This window comes from Taudactylus pleione, unplaced genomic scaffold (genome assembly GCF_031769625.1).
Source record: "Taudactylus pleione unplaced genomic scaffold, aTauple2 ptg000062l, whole genome shotgun sequence".
Lineage (NCBI taxonomy): Eukaryota > Metazoa > Chordata > Amphibia > Anura > Myobatrachidae > Taudactylus > Taudactylus pleione.
In genome coordinates this window covers 1,280,625-1,298,593 of record NW_028284464.1, presented here as the reverse complement: position 1 = coordinate 1,298,593, position 17,969 = coordinate 1,280,625, and the positions used below count along the sequence as shown (strand labels likewise).

The following is a 17,969-nucleotide window of genomic DNA, read 5'->3' as shown; positions in this document are numbered from 1 at the left end:
TATATTTAACTATTTCTGTATATATATATTTAATGCTATGTAAAAAAGTATTTTATGGGAGGAGCCTGCTGCCTGCTATGTCTCAGATATGGCCATTTACTATTTTGCCCCAGTCACTTATTTACCCTTTAAACTAGGGGGGAAGGGGGGGGGATTGTTAGTAGTAGGTTAAGCTGCCCATCAAATACTAGATGCGGGGACGACGGCACGATTACGACATCATAATCATGCCGTCGTCCCCCTAGGGGTGAAGTGCATACACTGAACGTTCAGACGTTCAGTGTATGCAGATCAATCATCCCCGAACATGGCAACCTGACGGCGGTCGTCAGGTTGACCGTCATGTTCGGGAGATGATAGATGGTAAAAACGAACAGCGGGCGCGTGTATCACTGGTCGTTTTTGACATTAAACTGCCCAATTTGCGGACGATTACCAAGCGATTGAGCGATAACGATGGTTTAATCGCCTAGTGGATGGGCAGCTTTAGTGTAGTTAGGGGGGAGGGTATCGTGGGACCCAGGTATACCTGAGTTGGGGTTAGGTTATACAGGGTGGGGGGTTATAGGGGAGGTTTGCTTTCGGTGTATTTGTTTTGTTTAGTTTTATTATTTTGGCAGGTGTGGGTAGCTTATTTTTTATTTTGGAAAAATATTACTGACTTGATATGTGGTTAGTTTATTTAGATTCTTTTCTAGCGGGGTAATTATATTCCTTATTGGCCTCCGTTTCCGAGGACCCGAATGGCGCCATCGGGTACTTGGTATGTTTTCCATCTGTTTTTTGGGGTTGTATGCATATCCTGTTCTGAATAATATGTCTTTAAATTGTACTCTGCCTTAAACGTATATGTATGCCACATTTTCTCTTTCCATGCTTGCTGCATTTACTATTATTATTTTTTTGTGTGTGTATTCTAAAAACTTCAATAAAAATGACTCAGTTAATAAAAAAAATGCAGCTGCTGTGCAAAGCGTCCATCTCTGATGCAGACCCATGAAGTATGATATACATAAGACAGTCTGTCCGTGTCTGGACTGTGTTAGTAATAAATACTAAGTTGCATTCACCATGTAAAATCCAGCTAAATACAGACGTACGTACCAAATAAAAGTACTAATTAAGTTCAATTAAATAAAACATTTGGGGTATATTTACTAAGGTGAGAGTTCTTAGAAGTGGAGATGTTGCCCATAGCAACCAATCAGATTCTACTTAACATTTAACTAGCACCTTCTAGAAGATAATAGCTAGAATCTGATTGGTTGCTATAGGCAACATCTCCACTTCTAAAAACCCTCTCTTTAGTAAATATACCTCCTGGTGTCTTCCTCTTTGAAGAATCAAATGTGAATCTGCTTTAGTGCCGAGGAGCAATTACACATATCATATAAATAATGCAAATAGATCACAGCAGTCACACTAATTATAGCATAAGTATCGGTGGGAGACACAGTTAGAAAATCAGGAGCGGCTGACAGTTGTTATCATCATCAGTGCATACCTTGCACAAAAGGTCAAACACAATATATACACCGTCTTTTAACAATTGCATATGCGTCTTTGTTTCTATACTCATTAAACTCTTGCATGCCCCCTCTGTCCCGTTCCACTTTTCTAAGTGTAAGGACCCATAAGACCGAAATGTGACATTTATGTGCGCACGTGCACTTTGCATAAATCCTGGGATGCAGTGAGAAATGTCAGGCCCTGGTATAAAAGAGGTGTATTTTGTATTTTGGGACCTGTTTGTAGATGCAGGCAGTGGAATGGGGCGTGGCCACACCATGTTGGGGGCATGGCTGCACTTACAGTATTTGTTAGGCATGTATTCACAGGTATTGTGTAGCATGTGCCTTGGTATTATGTAGTCCAACTCCATAGCAGCCCCATAATGTGTTAATTTCAATCCAGCACGATTGTGTAAATTGCAGTTTTGAAGAGTGCAATTTAAGTAATGTTTATAAGCGTAATTAATAAGCTGTTACATTATTAGTATTATTATTATCCTTTATTTATATGGAGCAACAAGTGACCATAACACCTAGATATGCAACAGAGCGTAAGCAACCAAGTGTTAGGTGCCATGGTGGGGGGTAAGAAGTAGGTGAAAGTAAAGTAAGGAGAAGCACAAGAGGGTACAGGCCCTGCTCATAAGAGCTTACATTCTCAAGTTATACACTTCTTATAATAAGGTGGACTAATTCTCCTAGCAATCTCAAACTATATAATTGCGATACCATTAAGTAATCAGTATGATCTTTGCAATAATAGCAGCAACACAAGAGAAAACCTGCGGTAAAAGTAGTAGATAATGTTAAATATAATGCAGAACATCTCAGCTCCTGTCATGGCATCGGAATATTTAAAAATACAATTGTTACTAAATTCATGTCATATTCAATGTTCAGTCAACTTGTATTTTAGGTTTAATGGTTCTATATTTTTGGAATTTATTGTGAGGAAATGGGAACAATTATTAAACATATAGAAGTATAGGTAAACATGCTTTTAATTATTTGATCTATTTTTTCTCCAAATAAATAACTTCCATGGAATTTATCAATGTCGAAACTAATCTAGTTAGTAGCATTGAAACTTGGATCAGTAAGCACTCCCATTAATTCCTATTCTCTATAACAATAACCGTCCTGCAAATCAAGGTGAGCTCACATTGGTGATTCTGTCCTGTGACAGGATTCAGTGGCGTAAGTTCATTCCAGACGCCCGGAGGCAAGCTATAATTTAGTGCCCCCCCCCCGTCACAGCCACTGACACTGTAATGTAGCAATTCGCATGCAGACAGGCTATAGATAGAGGAAGGCGGCAGCTGATGGTATGACTTGGAGCTCTCCACTAGTGTATGGTGACTTCTCAGGTGCCGGGAAGGGGTGCCATGTATTGGGTGGCTGTGATGGTACTCTCCGGGTACATAGTTACAGCCCTAAGTGGGGTGAATATGTTGTGGACAATTGAGGAGGTGCCCCTTCAGTGCTGGAGCCCGGAGGCAGGCGCCTCCATTGTCTCCCATAGTTCTGCCCCTGACAGGATTCATTCCTGTGACAAAATCTTAAGGCCCGTACACACAGTACTATTTTTTAAACGATATGGCCGTTTTAGACCGATTGGAACGACAAATCGTTTAAAAATGTGCCATGTGTAGGCACGATAACGATGCCGATGCGCGCTGCTGTTGTTCATGGTCGTTGATCTCTTCAAGGCAGGGAGATCTCGACCTGTCTTTCACGATTTGGCACACATCGTTCCGTATGTCTGCCTGGGGAACGATTTCATGGACAACAAACGATATGTCGTCATTTTTCTTGGCTCCCCTCCACCATTTTGTAGCACCTGCCAGAAAGACAGAAGATGCATCGTGAGGTTGTTTACTGCCAAACGATATATCGTTAACGATTTGCAGTCATTAACGACCCATTTATATCGTTTGATCATTTGTACAATCGTTCCATGTGTATGCACAATATTGTTTGTCCTGGAGTGTTCAGGAGTTCAAGGGAAATCATTAACGAGATCGAATCGTTATCTACATTGTACCGTGTGTACCCACCCTTAGGCTGCATTCATTTGAACACAATGGCCACATAGTGCTTCTGTTATAGCAGGGGAAAGGTACTTTGTAACCAGTAACTTCTCTCATTTTCTCATGCACCCCATAGAGGTGCGCAGGAAAATTAGCAGAGTTTGTCTAATAGACGGTAATGTGCATAGCCAGACCTAGGTGATATCTGGTGACACATCTAGTTACATGAATTTTCTTCATAAAGCCATTGGCAGGATGGTATAGAAGTACTACTACCCTTGTCATGACTGACAAGCTGCCACGTGACAACATCACACACTAGAGCAGTGGTTCCCAAACTCTCTTGAATCACAGCGCCCTAGAGTATCAGCTTTTTTTTCAAAGCACCCCTGTGCCAAAAGTTTCTTACTGAGAAATTCAGAAAGTTATTAAATGAAGTAAAATGTGCTTACATGTCATCCTTAGGTCTAGTTATGTGGTGGTGGACAGGGTTGCACTTCTATTTGCCCATATATGTTATGATTAGCACCCACCAGTCCTGTTTTCGCCTATCACATTGACCATAAATAATTTCATTTGATCCTAGATCCTGGACCTCCAACCCGTGGCACCCCTGCAGCACCCATTTTGGGAACCACTGCACTAGAGCAATATAATATTGTTTCATTTAATATGCCCTCACTGACACAGATATGTCTCTACTGCAGTAAAGAAATAGAATGAAGGGGTAACAGGTACACAGGAAAGTCATTTCTGCTAGTGTTTACAAAAGAAAAACAGAAGTGTTTCATGTTACAGAGTTACAGCACATTTGTCCTGTGTTTTCTATTGTGCTCTTAATATTAGAGGTGTTACCCTAGCCCAGCCTATATGACAGCTACTTTAAAGTCCCATGAGTGAAATGGTAACAATAGTGCCACAATTTAAGGTCAATGTTCCAGTGTAATCCAATATATCTTGCAGTAGAATTGTGAAATGTAAACCATGAGAGCCACAAGTATTGTTAACAAAAAAAAATGGAGTTTGAAAAGCTCTGGGCTTGTTGTAAAACAACCATCTTTACCCACTTGCTTGGCACGAACGCATGAGATGCAACTGCAGCCAGGAGTGCATTACCTGACCAGGTCACTTCTCGTGCATTAGTACTGTTAGTAGGGATGTAGTTATGTGACCGGCAGCCGCAAAGCCGACTGCTGAATGCCGGCAAAGGATTCATGATAGGCGTCGAAATACCGACGCCTATCTTAATCCCGACGCTGGAATCCAGGAGGACGCGTGCACGAACGAGGTAAGTACGGGCCACGCATCCTCTTTTAGCCGTGCAGGGGAGGGTTAGGTTTAGGACAGTTAGCGGGGTTAGCGTTAGATTTGGGGGGGGGTTAGGGTTAGGCACCCCTAGAGGAAGGGTTAGGGTTAGGCACCCCCAGGGAGAGGTTAGGGTTAGGCACCCCCCCCCTGGGAGGGTTAGGGTTAGGCCCCAGGGGGGAGGTTAGGGTTAGGCACCACTAAGGGAGGGTTGGGGGGGGCAGGGAGGTTACTTACCTGCCTCTGTTAGGATTTTCATCCTGTCTGGATTTGGCCGCCAGCATTTCAATCCCATTCCATGCCAACATGGTTAAAAAACGTTGATTTTTAACATGTCAACATCTGGCATTGTGACCATGATGAAATATAAATCAATATGGTGACTGTCGACATGATGATATGTCGACATGTTCGCTGATGACATTATGACCATGTCGGCAGTCTCATGTCTAGAGACGAGGAGAGGAGGGTGGGGAGGGTGCTAATTACCCCGGCCTGGGCTCATCAGGGTAACCTGGAGGGGGGCCAGACCAGCCATGGATGAGCTGGAATGCCATTCTTCTTGGACTTTCTATGCAACTAGACAGCATAATATTTTGTCACTGTTTTAATTAGTGGGTGTGGCCATACCTAGCGGTTGGCCACTCCTCCTCTAGCACTTGGACCCTCCATATGTCTCACTGGCCCTGCTCATGTCAACAGTTACCTAATGTATAGTTTCTAATGCTGTTTCGCCAACAACTGTTTGTCTGTCTTGTTTTTATATACTATAAAAAGCAGGCTGTCATACATTATTCACTATTTTTAAAAACAGTCTTTTTTCTTATTTTAATATTTTTATATTTTTATTAATTTACACCACACTATTGTTTTGTTACATTTAGGCTACAGAGATGGAGAGACAACTGTCACTGCAGGTCAGTGTGCTTCAGGAGGAGTTCCGCGAGAAAAGCATGTCGACAACCCAACACATTTCACGGCTGGAAAATCTGCTAGCAGAGGTGAGCCTCTTCTTATACATTGTTAATTAAACCACAGTGTTATCAGATAGTTTTGAGAAAAAAACAAGTATACTGGGAAACCATTCAATGAAAACGTTACTATAAATTGATCTAGGTGCTAGTTTCTCAGTAGACTGAATGGGTGTTTTTCATAACTTTTTCAGAATATCATGTCGCCATTGGCTAATATCAATGTATTAAATTGCAGTTAAATCCTTCATCCATCATCTAGACAAGCCTTGTTTTTATGGTTAATGCTTTTGCATTTAATATACTATTCTGTAATCAAGGTGATGATTGTAATTCAAAGCTTTTGTCTCTGCAAAAATAGTATAGTACATAATTTAAATGCACAAACTAGAAATAACTATAGCATATAAAACAATGCATAAAACAAGTATACACTATTATCAGGCCATCCAAACAGTTATAGGAGATCATACTTAACGTTTAGGCAGTTAATAATTACTTATCGCCCTTTTGGCAAAGAGTTGCATCACCACTTGAGAAGCCCAAGGTGCTGCAGTATTTCCATACATTTTGTGTACATGAAAACAGCATCAGGTATCCCAAGTAATGCAACATTGTTATTGTGACTGTACATATAATAGGTCTTAGATCTTACACATTAACATGGCAATGCTTGTTAGTATCCTGCCATCCAGCTTGACCACCTGAGTATAATTCGGTTACTCATTTGATCTTTGATCAGTCAAGGTGAATGACTAGAGCAATTGGGACTACATTTGTGTGGTCGCATGGTTGACCAGCTAACTGCATTTTCATTCACGTATCATTCTCAGAATTTTGTAGTTGGAGAAGCTCCTCACCATAGCAATCATGGATCAATTGGGCCTAGAACTGGCAATTTGACAAATTCTTAACAATCCAGCTTTAGATTTTACACCGCTAGTAACTGAAACCCAGAAGGAGAGGCAGACATAGCAGAAGAGCTGACGACTTGTAGGCAGTTCTCCTTCTAAGATACAAGACTGGAGGGGGTGGCTACACATGTTATTATTACATTGTATTCAGCGAGATTGGAATCACACATCTACTCTGGAGGTAAATGCTATATTTTTTCATAAGACTTGAGGCATCACAATATATGAGAAACAACAAAAAGAGTTGTCCTATTCTGAAACATGGCCCAGATTATGTTGAAAGGACATCTGCTATATACCACTATGGGTAACTCTTACATAAAGAATTACTGGGTATGACCTTAGATAGCCCATCAGGTGAATAGTGTTTTGGTAATTGCTAATTAAAGAACACATAAACCCCCAGAGACCCTAGCACCACTCATAACACCATATAAGCCAAGGCTGTTTTATCCTTTACTGGCATTTTCATATATAACCCTCCTCCGTCACATCAACTGAGACTCATCCAGAAGAACTTGGAACTCTAAAGAGAGTGAGATCTTCTAGTCACTTACTACACTCCGTGTTTATATTTATTAATCACCACTAGATATACGCAGTACGTTACAAAAAAGTACATGACTCAAAGGGTACAGATAATGGCCATGTTTTTTTTTTTAACATAGCCTATAAGAATTTTAAAAGATGCATGAGATTTGTTTGTGGTAATGTGTAAAATACACCAGTATAGATGTACTTGTTTGCAGTAGCAGTTTGCAAAAGAAAAGTAGACCATTTCTGAACAAATTGGCTACTCGTCTTATCTTGTGTATCCTACAAATGATCAAATCTGCCTGATCAGGTACAGAGCACATTGAATCTCCAGGTCCAATTATCAAGTCAGCAGACTTTTTTATTTTTGTGTAGGATTATCCAGTGTGTGTTTGGCCATATATGGCCTTCAGCAGTCAAGCAGAATGACCACATAGCACAACATGACTGGTAAAGTTATCTGTACATTGATCTGGACAGCACTCAGCGTAAAAGGGGAGACTAGGGTTTAAGCAAAAGAGTAAAAATAAAGGAGCTTCACAGTAAGCAACCTGAAAATCTGTTTTCCCACTGAATCCTGATTATGACACTAGTGACCTCTAGTCTGTAATTAAGGCTGGGTACACACTGGCGAGTCAGGTATTCGTTCCGACAACGAATGGCCGTGAACAGTGATTGTGCGTCCACACTGGACGACTTTAATGAACGATGGAACGATCATCGTTATGTCAATCATTAAGAATGCACTGGCCGCTAGCGATATCGCTAGGTTTGATGCGTAGCACAGCAAACCTGGTGCCCAACGCTAGCGACCGCAGGAGCGAGCAATCATGCATACACACTGAGCGATGTAGGTGATATGTTGAAACGGCACATCGGCCCGATGTCGCTTCAGTGTGTACCCGGGCTTAAGTCTCACCAGCAGACCACGTTTTGTGGCATTCCTCTCAAGAGCACAAGTGAATGCTAAAATTAGTTGAATCAGCCATTCTGCCCGTGGTTCTAGAAGGGGATCAACAAAACATACAGTGTTGAGGTTCTTTGAGGGTATATTTGAGAACCATTGGTTTACATGCTCCACAGTGCGCTTCACAGCTGGTAAATGGACTGTTCCTTTCTCTATGGTAACTGTATGTTTACCCATAGTAATTAAACTCTTCTTAGAACATACAATGTTAAACAGCACGGAACACTGAGCTTTCCAGGCACAGATTTCATGCTCAGTACAATTTACAACATAATTTTGATGCTTTGAACACAAGGAGAAAATTATTTTGCAAAGGTCACAAAGAGAATCACGTCAGCCTTTTAGTGTTCCAGGGTAACAGCAACTCTCTCTCCCAGGATGGCAGACATTATCTAAAGGCGTCAGTTATGCATGTAGTGTCTCTTTATACGTATACAGTAGCTTTGAATGCTTATTGTGTGGGAACATATGTAGACAAAATGTTACTGATTTATGTTAGGTGAATCAATGACCTACTATATAATATTATTCGTTTTTTAGTTTTGTTTTTTTCGTGTGTCGTATACAAATCGTATATAAATCTTCTTCCAATCTACATATTGGCCCCTATTTAACAATGAAGAATAACCCCTTTAGCGCTCTTTCTGGATTTAACAAACAGCGGTAATCTAAGGTGTATGTACGGCCCTATGTTCTGCTCCTGTTTTACTCACTCACTTTCTGGTTGAATTAACGTGGGCTTAATTAAATAACTGCGGATGAGACTGCAACAAATTCATCAGCCAGATTTAATACAGTTTAAGAAAATGGGAGCAGAATATTGTGTCCCATGTGACATGAGTCTTGCTGTAGGGTAATGCTATTTTAAGAAGACTGCAGGTAATGAGTGGAACTGGTAAATCCATGAAATTAGTAAAGAAGGTATATAAATCCATGTCTGACACTGAACAATATTTTCTAGTAAATAAAGGTGATACCTGTGGTTTGCACATTGATTTATTATCTACTTGTCTGTACTCCTGCACAGGCAATAAGCTGCATCTGGTACTACAGCTAGAAATACAGGCTGACCCTGCCTCCCATGTGGGTGACCTGCTTATCACAGGGTCAGAATGGCTGTATCACATCTGACTGCACGTGGAAGTGTAAATGTGATCAGACGGTTACCACACACAAACCTTGGAGAGAGATAGAGTTCAGAAGTTGCCCATAGCAACCAAACAGCTTGTATCTGTAATTTATTTAGCACAGTCTATAAAATGACAGTTAGAAGCTGATTGGTTACTATGAGCACTGGGCCTGATTCAGAGCTGAACGCTCTGACCAGAGCGCTCGCTCTGAATCAGGGCCCTCCTCCCTGAAAATGGAGCGGCCTTATGGACGCTCGCATAGCTGTGGGTTACCACCCACAGCTATAGCCAGCGTCCATGATGATGGTCGCGATGGTCAAGACCATCGCGACCATCGGGCTTGCGACGGAGACCCTGCGGTAGGGTCTTGCTGCCGCAAGCCCTGGAGTGATTTTGGCTCTATCAGAGCCAAAATCACTCCCACTGACATCACTAGTGATGTCAGTGGGGCCGGCTTCAGACGGTAGGCGTTCCCATGGGAACGCCTCCGTCTGGCAGTCACGCCCCCGGCACGCGCACCAAAGGGGGCGTGCTGTCAATCAACATCGACAGCACGCCCCCTTTGGTGCGAGACCCGGAGCGACGGAGAGCCCGTCGCTATCCGGGTCTCGCGCATGCGCACGACGGAGCTCCCTCCGTCGTGCGCATGCGCAGTGGGGCAACATCGATCCGCTTGCGAGCATCCTGCGCTCGCGAGCGGGTCTGAATGACCCCCACTGTCTCCTCTTATATTTCCAAGGTTTGATGCATCTCCCTCACAGGCCCTAGCTGTCAACATCCAACTTTATTTACCAGCATACCTGATAATAATTATAATAGGATTGTTAATTGGCATGTGCGCACATGGGGCCTGATTCAGCTTTGGGAATAGAGTAAGATATAGCAAGTAACTGATCATCTTAGTAAAACCATGCTGCACTGCAGGTGAAGCAGATTTTTACTTTGTACAGAGAGATTTAGATTTGGGAGGGGTGTATCCAAACTGACATCTAAATTGCAGTGTAAAAATAAAGCTGTGCAGCATGTGTGGGCTACATGCAAAAGCAGTCAGTATTTACCCTACATGCAAAATAAGATGTATGTATTTGCACCCCTTGCATTGCAACATGGTTTGTCCTGGTTTACAGCTACTTGCTATATCTTATACCGCTTTTACACGAATATTCCGGGTCTGAACCGGAGTTTGAACAGAGGCCCTGATTCAGAGCCGGACGCTCTGAATCAGGGCCGTCCCTCCTACTTTTTGGAGCGGCCTCCTGGCCACTCGCATAGCTGTGGGTGACCACCCACAGCTATAGCGAGCGACCAAAATGATGGTCGCGACCATCGGGCTTGCGACCCGACCCTTGCGGTAGGGTCTTGCTGCCGCAAGCCCTGGAGTGCTTTTGGCTCTATCAGAGCATAAAGCACTCCCACTGACATCACTAGTGATGTCAAAGGGGCCGGCCGCAGACGGTAGGCATTCCCATGGGAACGCCTCCGTCTGGGCAGCCACGTCCCTGGCATGGCCACTAAAGGGGGCGTGCTGTCAATCACCATCGACAGCACGCCCCCTGTGGTGCGAGACCCATAACGACGGCTTGGCCGTCGTTATTCGGGTCTCGCACATGCGCACGATGGGGCCGCCTCCTTCATGCGCATGCGCATTAGGGCAGCATCGACCTGCTTGCGAGCGCTCGGCACTCGCGAGCGGGTCTGAATCAGGCCCAGAGTTCCAACCCGGATCAGACCCGGAATTTCCCTGGCGCCGACCCAGGATATTCCCTAGTCAGCGCCGTTCACACCGGAGCCTGGTCTGCATTGACCCGGCTTTTCTGGCGTTGAAGTGGACGCTTGGAGATGACGTCATCTCCAAGCGCCACTGAAGCCGGGCCAATCGGACGGCATGGGGCGCGCTCCAGGTCATTGTGACCCGGAGCGCGACATTCACACTGCAGGGTTTCACGGGTTACTTCCTTGTTAAACCCTGCAAGTTACCTGGGTTGGATTGCTGGGTCACTCAACCCACCAATTCAACCCTCTCCCCTTTTACACAAAGGAGCTGCCCGGGTTAACCCTGCAATAACCCGGGTTTTAGCTCCGGTGTAAAAGGGGTACTACTCTACTCCCAAAGCTGAATCAGGCCCATGGTCAGCATATTTCTGTAGTAAGCCAATACTTCATTTTCACTAATAGCCACATTATTTGCAATATTAGACAATAAGCCCAATTTTGCAGGGTATGTGCATAAAAAATAATCACAAAGCCAAATAACGTCCCTATATAAATTGATAAAATCAGTATCTTGCATTTTGAGAAATGTAGTCGGTAGATGTCTGCTATTAGCCTGTGTGTGCAGCCAAGGTCCAGCTGCATTAACAGACCCTAGTGTGCAAAAACATGATAGCGTCACTTTACCCAGTGCCGGACGTTTGGGTCCTACGGATCTGCCTGAGTGCGGCCAGCTTTAGACCCTGTGTATGTTCACGTTGTACATAAAGTATTCCGATTAGCTGGCACTACTGCTGCATCATGTAAGTCTTCCTCTGCTCATTCTTTTTTTAATTTCACCATAGAGACCCAAATTTAAGTACATTTGTTCAAGTATGAGATGCTGCAAGTGGTTCAGTGAGAAATCTGCTCCCTCTTTTCCTATACAACAATCCTACCTGGTTGTTAGTCTACCTTTGCATATGTTTAAATGTAATACAGCAATGTGACATAGGAACAAATCTATATAGTGTAACTAACCTAAGCTAAAATAGATTGTGTTCCTCAGTCTCTGTCACTCCTCCTTTCCTCTTCTTTCCATTCAATCCCATTTTCCTTTTTCTTTTTTGCCTGATCTGGAGCAGCAGATCGTAGAAGTAAGTACCTTTTCCTTACCCAGTCTGGAGTGCATGAGCAAACCCGTCATGTGTATCTGTCAGTCGCTGTTTGCATGCAGTCTTCATGTTAAAATTTCTGGTGTGTTCATCCGGAGAAATATGATTTAAATGCTACAAGGAATGTGAGCTGGCAGTGGTGTCCTGCTCTAAAGTTTGTATTAGTTTTGCAAACTACTTAGCATCTTCACTACATTAAAAGTAATTGCAAAATGTTATAGTGGAAGACTTGAAGAGGAAATCAGATCCTTTTGGGGACTATGGGCCTGATTCAGAGCTGAACGCTCTGACCAGAGCGCTCGCTCTGAATCAGGGCCCTCCTACCTTTTTTGGAGCGTCCTCATGGACGCTCGCATAGCTGTGGGTTACCACCCACAGCTATAGCGAGCGTCCATGATGATGGTCACGATGGTCTTGACCATCGCGACCATCAGGCTTGCGACGGAGACCCTGCGGTAGGGTCTCGCTGCCACAAGCCCTGGAGTGATTTTGGCTCTATCAGAGCCAAAATCACTCCCACTGACATCACTAGTGATGTCAGTGGGGCCGGCTTCAGACGGTAGGCATTCCCATGGGAACGCCTCCGTCTGGCAGGCACGCCCCCGGCACGCCCACCAAAGGGGGCGTGCTGTCAATCAACATCGACAGGACGCCCCCTTTGATGCGAGACCCGGAGCGATGGAGAGCCCGTCGCTCGCCGGGTCTCGCGCATGCGCACGACGGAGCTCCCTCCGTCGTGCGCATGCGCAGTGGGGGAGCATCGACCCGCTTGCGAGCGTCCTGTCGCTCACGAGCGGGTCTAAATGACCCTCTATGTACTAAGCCCTGAGCGAGATAAAGTGGACAGAGATAAAGTACCAACCAATCAGCTCCTGTTTGACAGTTAGGAGCTGATTGGTTGGTACTTTATCTCTGTCAACTTTTCACTCTCTCCAAGGCTTAGTACATAGACCCCTTAGTCACATCTTGATTAGCCAACAACTATCAAAGCAATGTTCTGTAACATGTAAAGGTCACGGCCATACAGATTAGGAGACTTCATCATTGCCTCTTGGATTACACCATACAAGGCGCACTACACACAAATAAAGGGGTATAAGATGCAGGTTAGATGTTGCATTCTGTTATTTTTGTAAAAAAGTATATTTATAACCCTATCTAAGATTGCAGTGTTTTCCCTTATGCCTTAAAGATACAATATGAAAAGGTAACTTAAAACACTAAAAAGATTCCAGATCATGACAGGAGTTAAAGAAAAACTATCATGAGAATAATTTTTATATGTTGTATATTATAAATATAATTGAACATTACAATTCCAGTAATAAGAAAATGTTAATTACTCCTCATCCTTGTTTAAGTTGACACCTAAAGCTGGGTACACACCTAACGATGTGTGTATCCAGCGCCGCAACAGACAACCGCACCGCTGACTGGCCAATTTATCGGGCAGCCGGTACACATTACACGAACCGGTGCCCGACCGCCCGATATGTCGGCACCAGCCACATCCTGCTGCATGGGGTCGTCAGCCAGATTGTCAGATTGAGCTACATGTAGGGCCGATCTGACGATGAACGACCAAACGGGAGCACGCTTGGTCGTTAGTAGTGCGTCCATACTGGCGGATGTTGTGTTGACGATGTGTTGGCCCGATCCGCTGGATCAGGTAACATATCGTCTACATATCGGCTAATGTGTACCCAGCTTAAGTAAAAGGAGACTAAACAAATCACCAAACAGTGATGCTTTGTAGCAAAAAGAAAACAAAATAAATAACATAGTTAATTAAATAAAATGTTTTCACAAAAGGTAATATACGTACTAAGCCGGTTGTGTGATTTCAGACTGCCCTGTCTTTGTATGTACTCCACACCCCCATGTAGCAAATCGGAGGATACCCTGCTACTAGGAGAACAGTCTGTCCTGACCTGTTCAACAGAGTTATAAGTATATGTACTTACTTTATACAGTTTTTATGTTCAATGATACCAAAGATGAGTATGCATTACATAAAACTGTATTATTATCATATCCAGAAGTATTGTCATGTTGGTGTTGTGTAGCTGCACCCTCCATCTGGTAGAAAATGCACTGATATTGAATTTCCCACTTAATTTATTACTGCAGTTACTCGGCTTTAATTAAATAATTGATGAGAGACTGTTTTTAAAACAGAAAACAGTTCAATAATTCACTCTAAGTAACTGCTATAGTAAATCAAATGGGAAATTCGGCAGCAGTTTGTACCTGGTTTATGAAGCCATGTTGGAGGGTATGTTATGTTCACATGGGAAGAAAACACAGACAAAAACATGTTTCTTTCCAGGGAAGTATGTACTGTAGTAACTCTTGCAAATGGGAACAAGTTATATAGGTATATTATAGTCACATGTTAGGGGCTATCTCTTATGTGATATGGAACATTTTTTATAACTAATTTCTATAAATCTATGATTCCACATCTCCAGATTATGTATAAAGTAGACCAGCATGTTCTTATTTCAGAGTTGAGAAAAGTAAAGTTCTGTTGCCAATATTCCCTCTATAATCATTGATCTAGTAATGAAAGGTTAACAGATTAATCTGATGAGAGTTTTGCTGAGAATCTGCTGTGCAGGATGGACATTTTACTGTAAATTCAGTTATTCATACTGTCACATTAAATTTGTCTCTAGGAACAGTGTTGTGGCTCAATCTACAAATAGGTAAACAAATATAATGGTAGCGCAGTCTGGTCATGATAGGTCTAATCCACTTTTTAATGTGAGTGTATTGATTGTATATTATAATAACGTGCAGTAGGAAAGTACACTGGTGCACATCTACATTTCACATTGTAAATAGCTGTCTGTCACAGGAATGCCAATGTGGAAAGAATTTAAAAGTTGCCTTAAAGTTCTCCAATCACATATGAATCGCTGCCTAAAGTAACTATAGCTTCAATTTTGTCTTTAAATACTGCTCATTATAGCCTCATTTATATTTTTAATAGGTCAGAAGAGTAAAGGGAGAGCAAAGGTGTCTACGAAATGACCCTGATTTTTTTAATACATTAAAGCAATAGTTTTAAGAGCCTTATTAATATAACTTAATCATAGTCATAGAAAATGAAAGAATCACTTAAGACTGCCCTTCCCTACATATATTGGAAATAAAATGTACCTGAAATTGCCAAAGAACTGAAACCACCGATTTATAAGCATGGGATAAGTGGAATCTATGAATGGTCCATTAGTAACTTGCTGTGGAAATTACCAAGAATGTATCCACTGGTTTAAGTTAAAAATTAATGTGATAAAAAAGATGAAAAATAACATTTATGCATGTACAGGTATTCAACCTAATGGACCCATTGACATGACTGGGAAAACTTCATAAGTCGTTAAGTATATTCCCAGTGCGTCTACATTTTTTTTATGTTTCTATGTATCAAACTTCCCAATAGCATTAAAATATTATTTATTGGTAGGGGGATTTTGGAAACTGCTGATATGTCAATTTGCCTTTGATAGGTTCCTTGATTAGGTATTTGACCAGTAAATCACAAAACTATATAGCGATTTTACCACTATTACTGCAAATCACTTTTTTTTATTTATTTTGTAATTAGCATTTTTTAAGTATTCAAGAATAAACATAGCAAAAACAAAGTATGCAGAAAATGAGAAAGGAAAAATACAGGTACAGTGTGTCCGTGCAGATTGCAGGAAAACAAATTAACCATACTAAAGAGATATAAACGATAACAAAGACACAGAAAATGATTAATGAGGAAAGATGGGAAGAGGGAGAAACAAGGGAGTCTGTGCTAGTTATCAGTGTACAATTCTCTGGGAAGCTTTTGTAATCGAGCCAATAATACCACGTGCAATAAACTCAGAATATCTATCCAGAGAAAGTGTATGTCCTCCATGTCCTTGTATTGGTCAATATGGTGGAATCATTCAGTGACAGAGGGAGACGTGGCAGACCTCAAATGAACCAGGATCACCACCTTCACGGCAATGTTCAGGTGCTTAAGCCAGAGGTTCCCAAACGCAACAGTTCAGGTTTAGAGATATCCTTGTTTGAGCACAGGTGGTTAAATAAAATTGACTGAATATTAAGTCACCTGTGGTCAAGCATGGATATCCTTAAAACCTGGACTGTTTAGGAACCCCTGGCTTCATTTTCTTATATTTAGTAAGTTCAGTTATTCATAGAGACAAGCAAGGACGAATAATTAAATAGACAAAATTCGAAGGTATATGGAAGGTCCGGCCTGGGAAGAATTTTGGAGATGGAAATAACCTGCTGCCAAAAGGTGATAGGCCAAAATGGAATACCAGGGTGGTGTCTGCAGCACCAATACTGATTACGGACTGACAGGAACATAGGTTTTTCAGACTTTGGTACCAGTGGAAAAGAAATTTGTAATGCATCTCGATCACAGAGGTATTGTAGAAGCTAGCATGAGTTAAAACATAGGGCCAAATGTAATAGGGTAAGAGTTTTGAAAATGTGAGAGTTTAGCAGTAAACTCTCACATTGGTTGAGTTTTATCTTAAAAAGCATGCGAGTTTGCTCTGTTGCTTTGTTCTCGGACTCTATTACAGTGGCAAAGTTTAAACTCTCACATATTCTAAACTCTCACCCTATTACATTGGCCCAAAGAGTTCTCCCCACTGGGAATCCTCAACGTTAGGTTGCAATCTCAGGGTGTAAGGAGGTGTCTCGGAGTTTATACATCTCGCAAACTAAATATGGCACAGGTGACCTAGATGGTATCCAGATCGCAGGACGACAGTAAAAAGGTTGACACCAAATGGTTGACATGCAATAGTCGACAGGTACCAAAGGTTGATTGACACAGGTCGACAGTGCAAAAGGTCAAATTGACAAATGGTCGACGCACCAATGGTCAACACAAAATGGTCGACACGTGATTATTATTTTTCACAATTTTTAGGCTAGGATTAGGCACTTGGGGGAGGGTTAGGCTACAGTTAGGTTTAGGCATTTGGGGGACGGTTAGTGTTAGGCACCAGGGAGAGGGTTAGGCACCAGGGAGAGGGTTAGGCACTAGGGTGGAGGGTTTGGGTTATTATTAGACTTAAAATAAAAAAGAATGTGTGAACCATTTTTGTGTCAATCATTTGTCCCTGTCGACCATTTACCCCTGTCATATTTCTCCACTGTTGACCTTTTGAACCTGTTTGCTTATTGCCTGTCGATCTTCAAAACCACACCCGACCTAGATGTGTACCAAGTTTCAAAGGAAGTCATCACCTGATGCAAGGCAAAGCCCTTGGTTTCCGCATGTATATAGTGTCGTATTTGGTTATAGGACCATATTTCTGAGGCAGGTAGGCCTAGCTGCATCTGACTTGCGAAGGCATCACAGGCCCCTCCAAATATCAGCTGACCAACCCGTAGCAATCCACCACCATTTCAAAGAGCCAGAGAACCCTTAGAGAGAGGAGGGGGAATTGTGAATTAAACATTAGAGCAGTATGTGTGGAAAACCTGGAGGAAATAGAAGGCAATTGTCTGAACTTTTCCCAGTATATCAAAGTGGGACCAATTGTCAGGTGGGATGTCCGAGGGAGGGATGGCATCCAAGCTAGTGCCTCAGCTAAAGTGTGGAGAAAGTCACCCTCAATCTGATCACACTGCTTAGCAGTGGTGGTATTTTATTTAGTGGCCACTTTGGACAAGTGGACTGCATAATAGTAAAGTTTGTAATTGAAGCCCACCTTGT

At 42.5% G+C, this 17,969-nt stretch overlaps 1 protein-coding gene across 2 annotated transcripts in view; it reads left to right on the top strand.

The window, feature by feature from the left end:
- BICDL1 (BICD family like cargo adaptor 1) overlaps positions 1 to 17,969 on the top strand; it is a 98,248-nt gene that overhangs the window by 47,736 nt on the left and 32,543 nt on the right. For both annotated transcript variants that reach the window (XR_015876500.1, XM_088465278.1), the window contains exon 3: positions 5,731 to 5,847. Coding sequence is in view for 1 of the 2 variants with exons in the window: in XM_088465278.1 (XP_088321404.1) it covers positions 5,731 to 5,847 (117 nt within the window). In the remaining variant the exon portion in view is untranslated. The remainder of the gene's footprint in view (positions 1 to 5,730; positions 5,848 to 17,969) is intronic.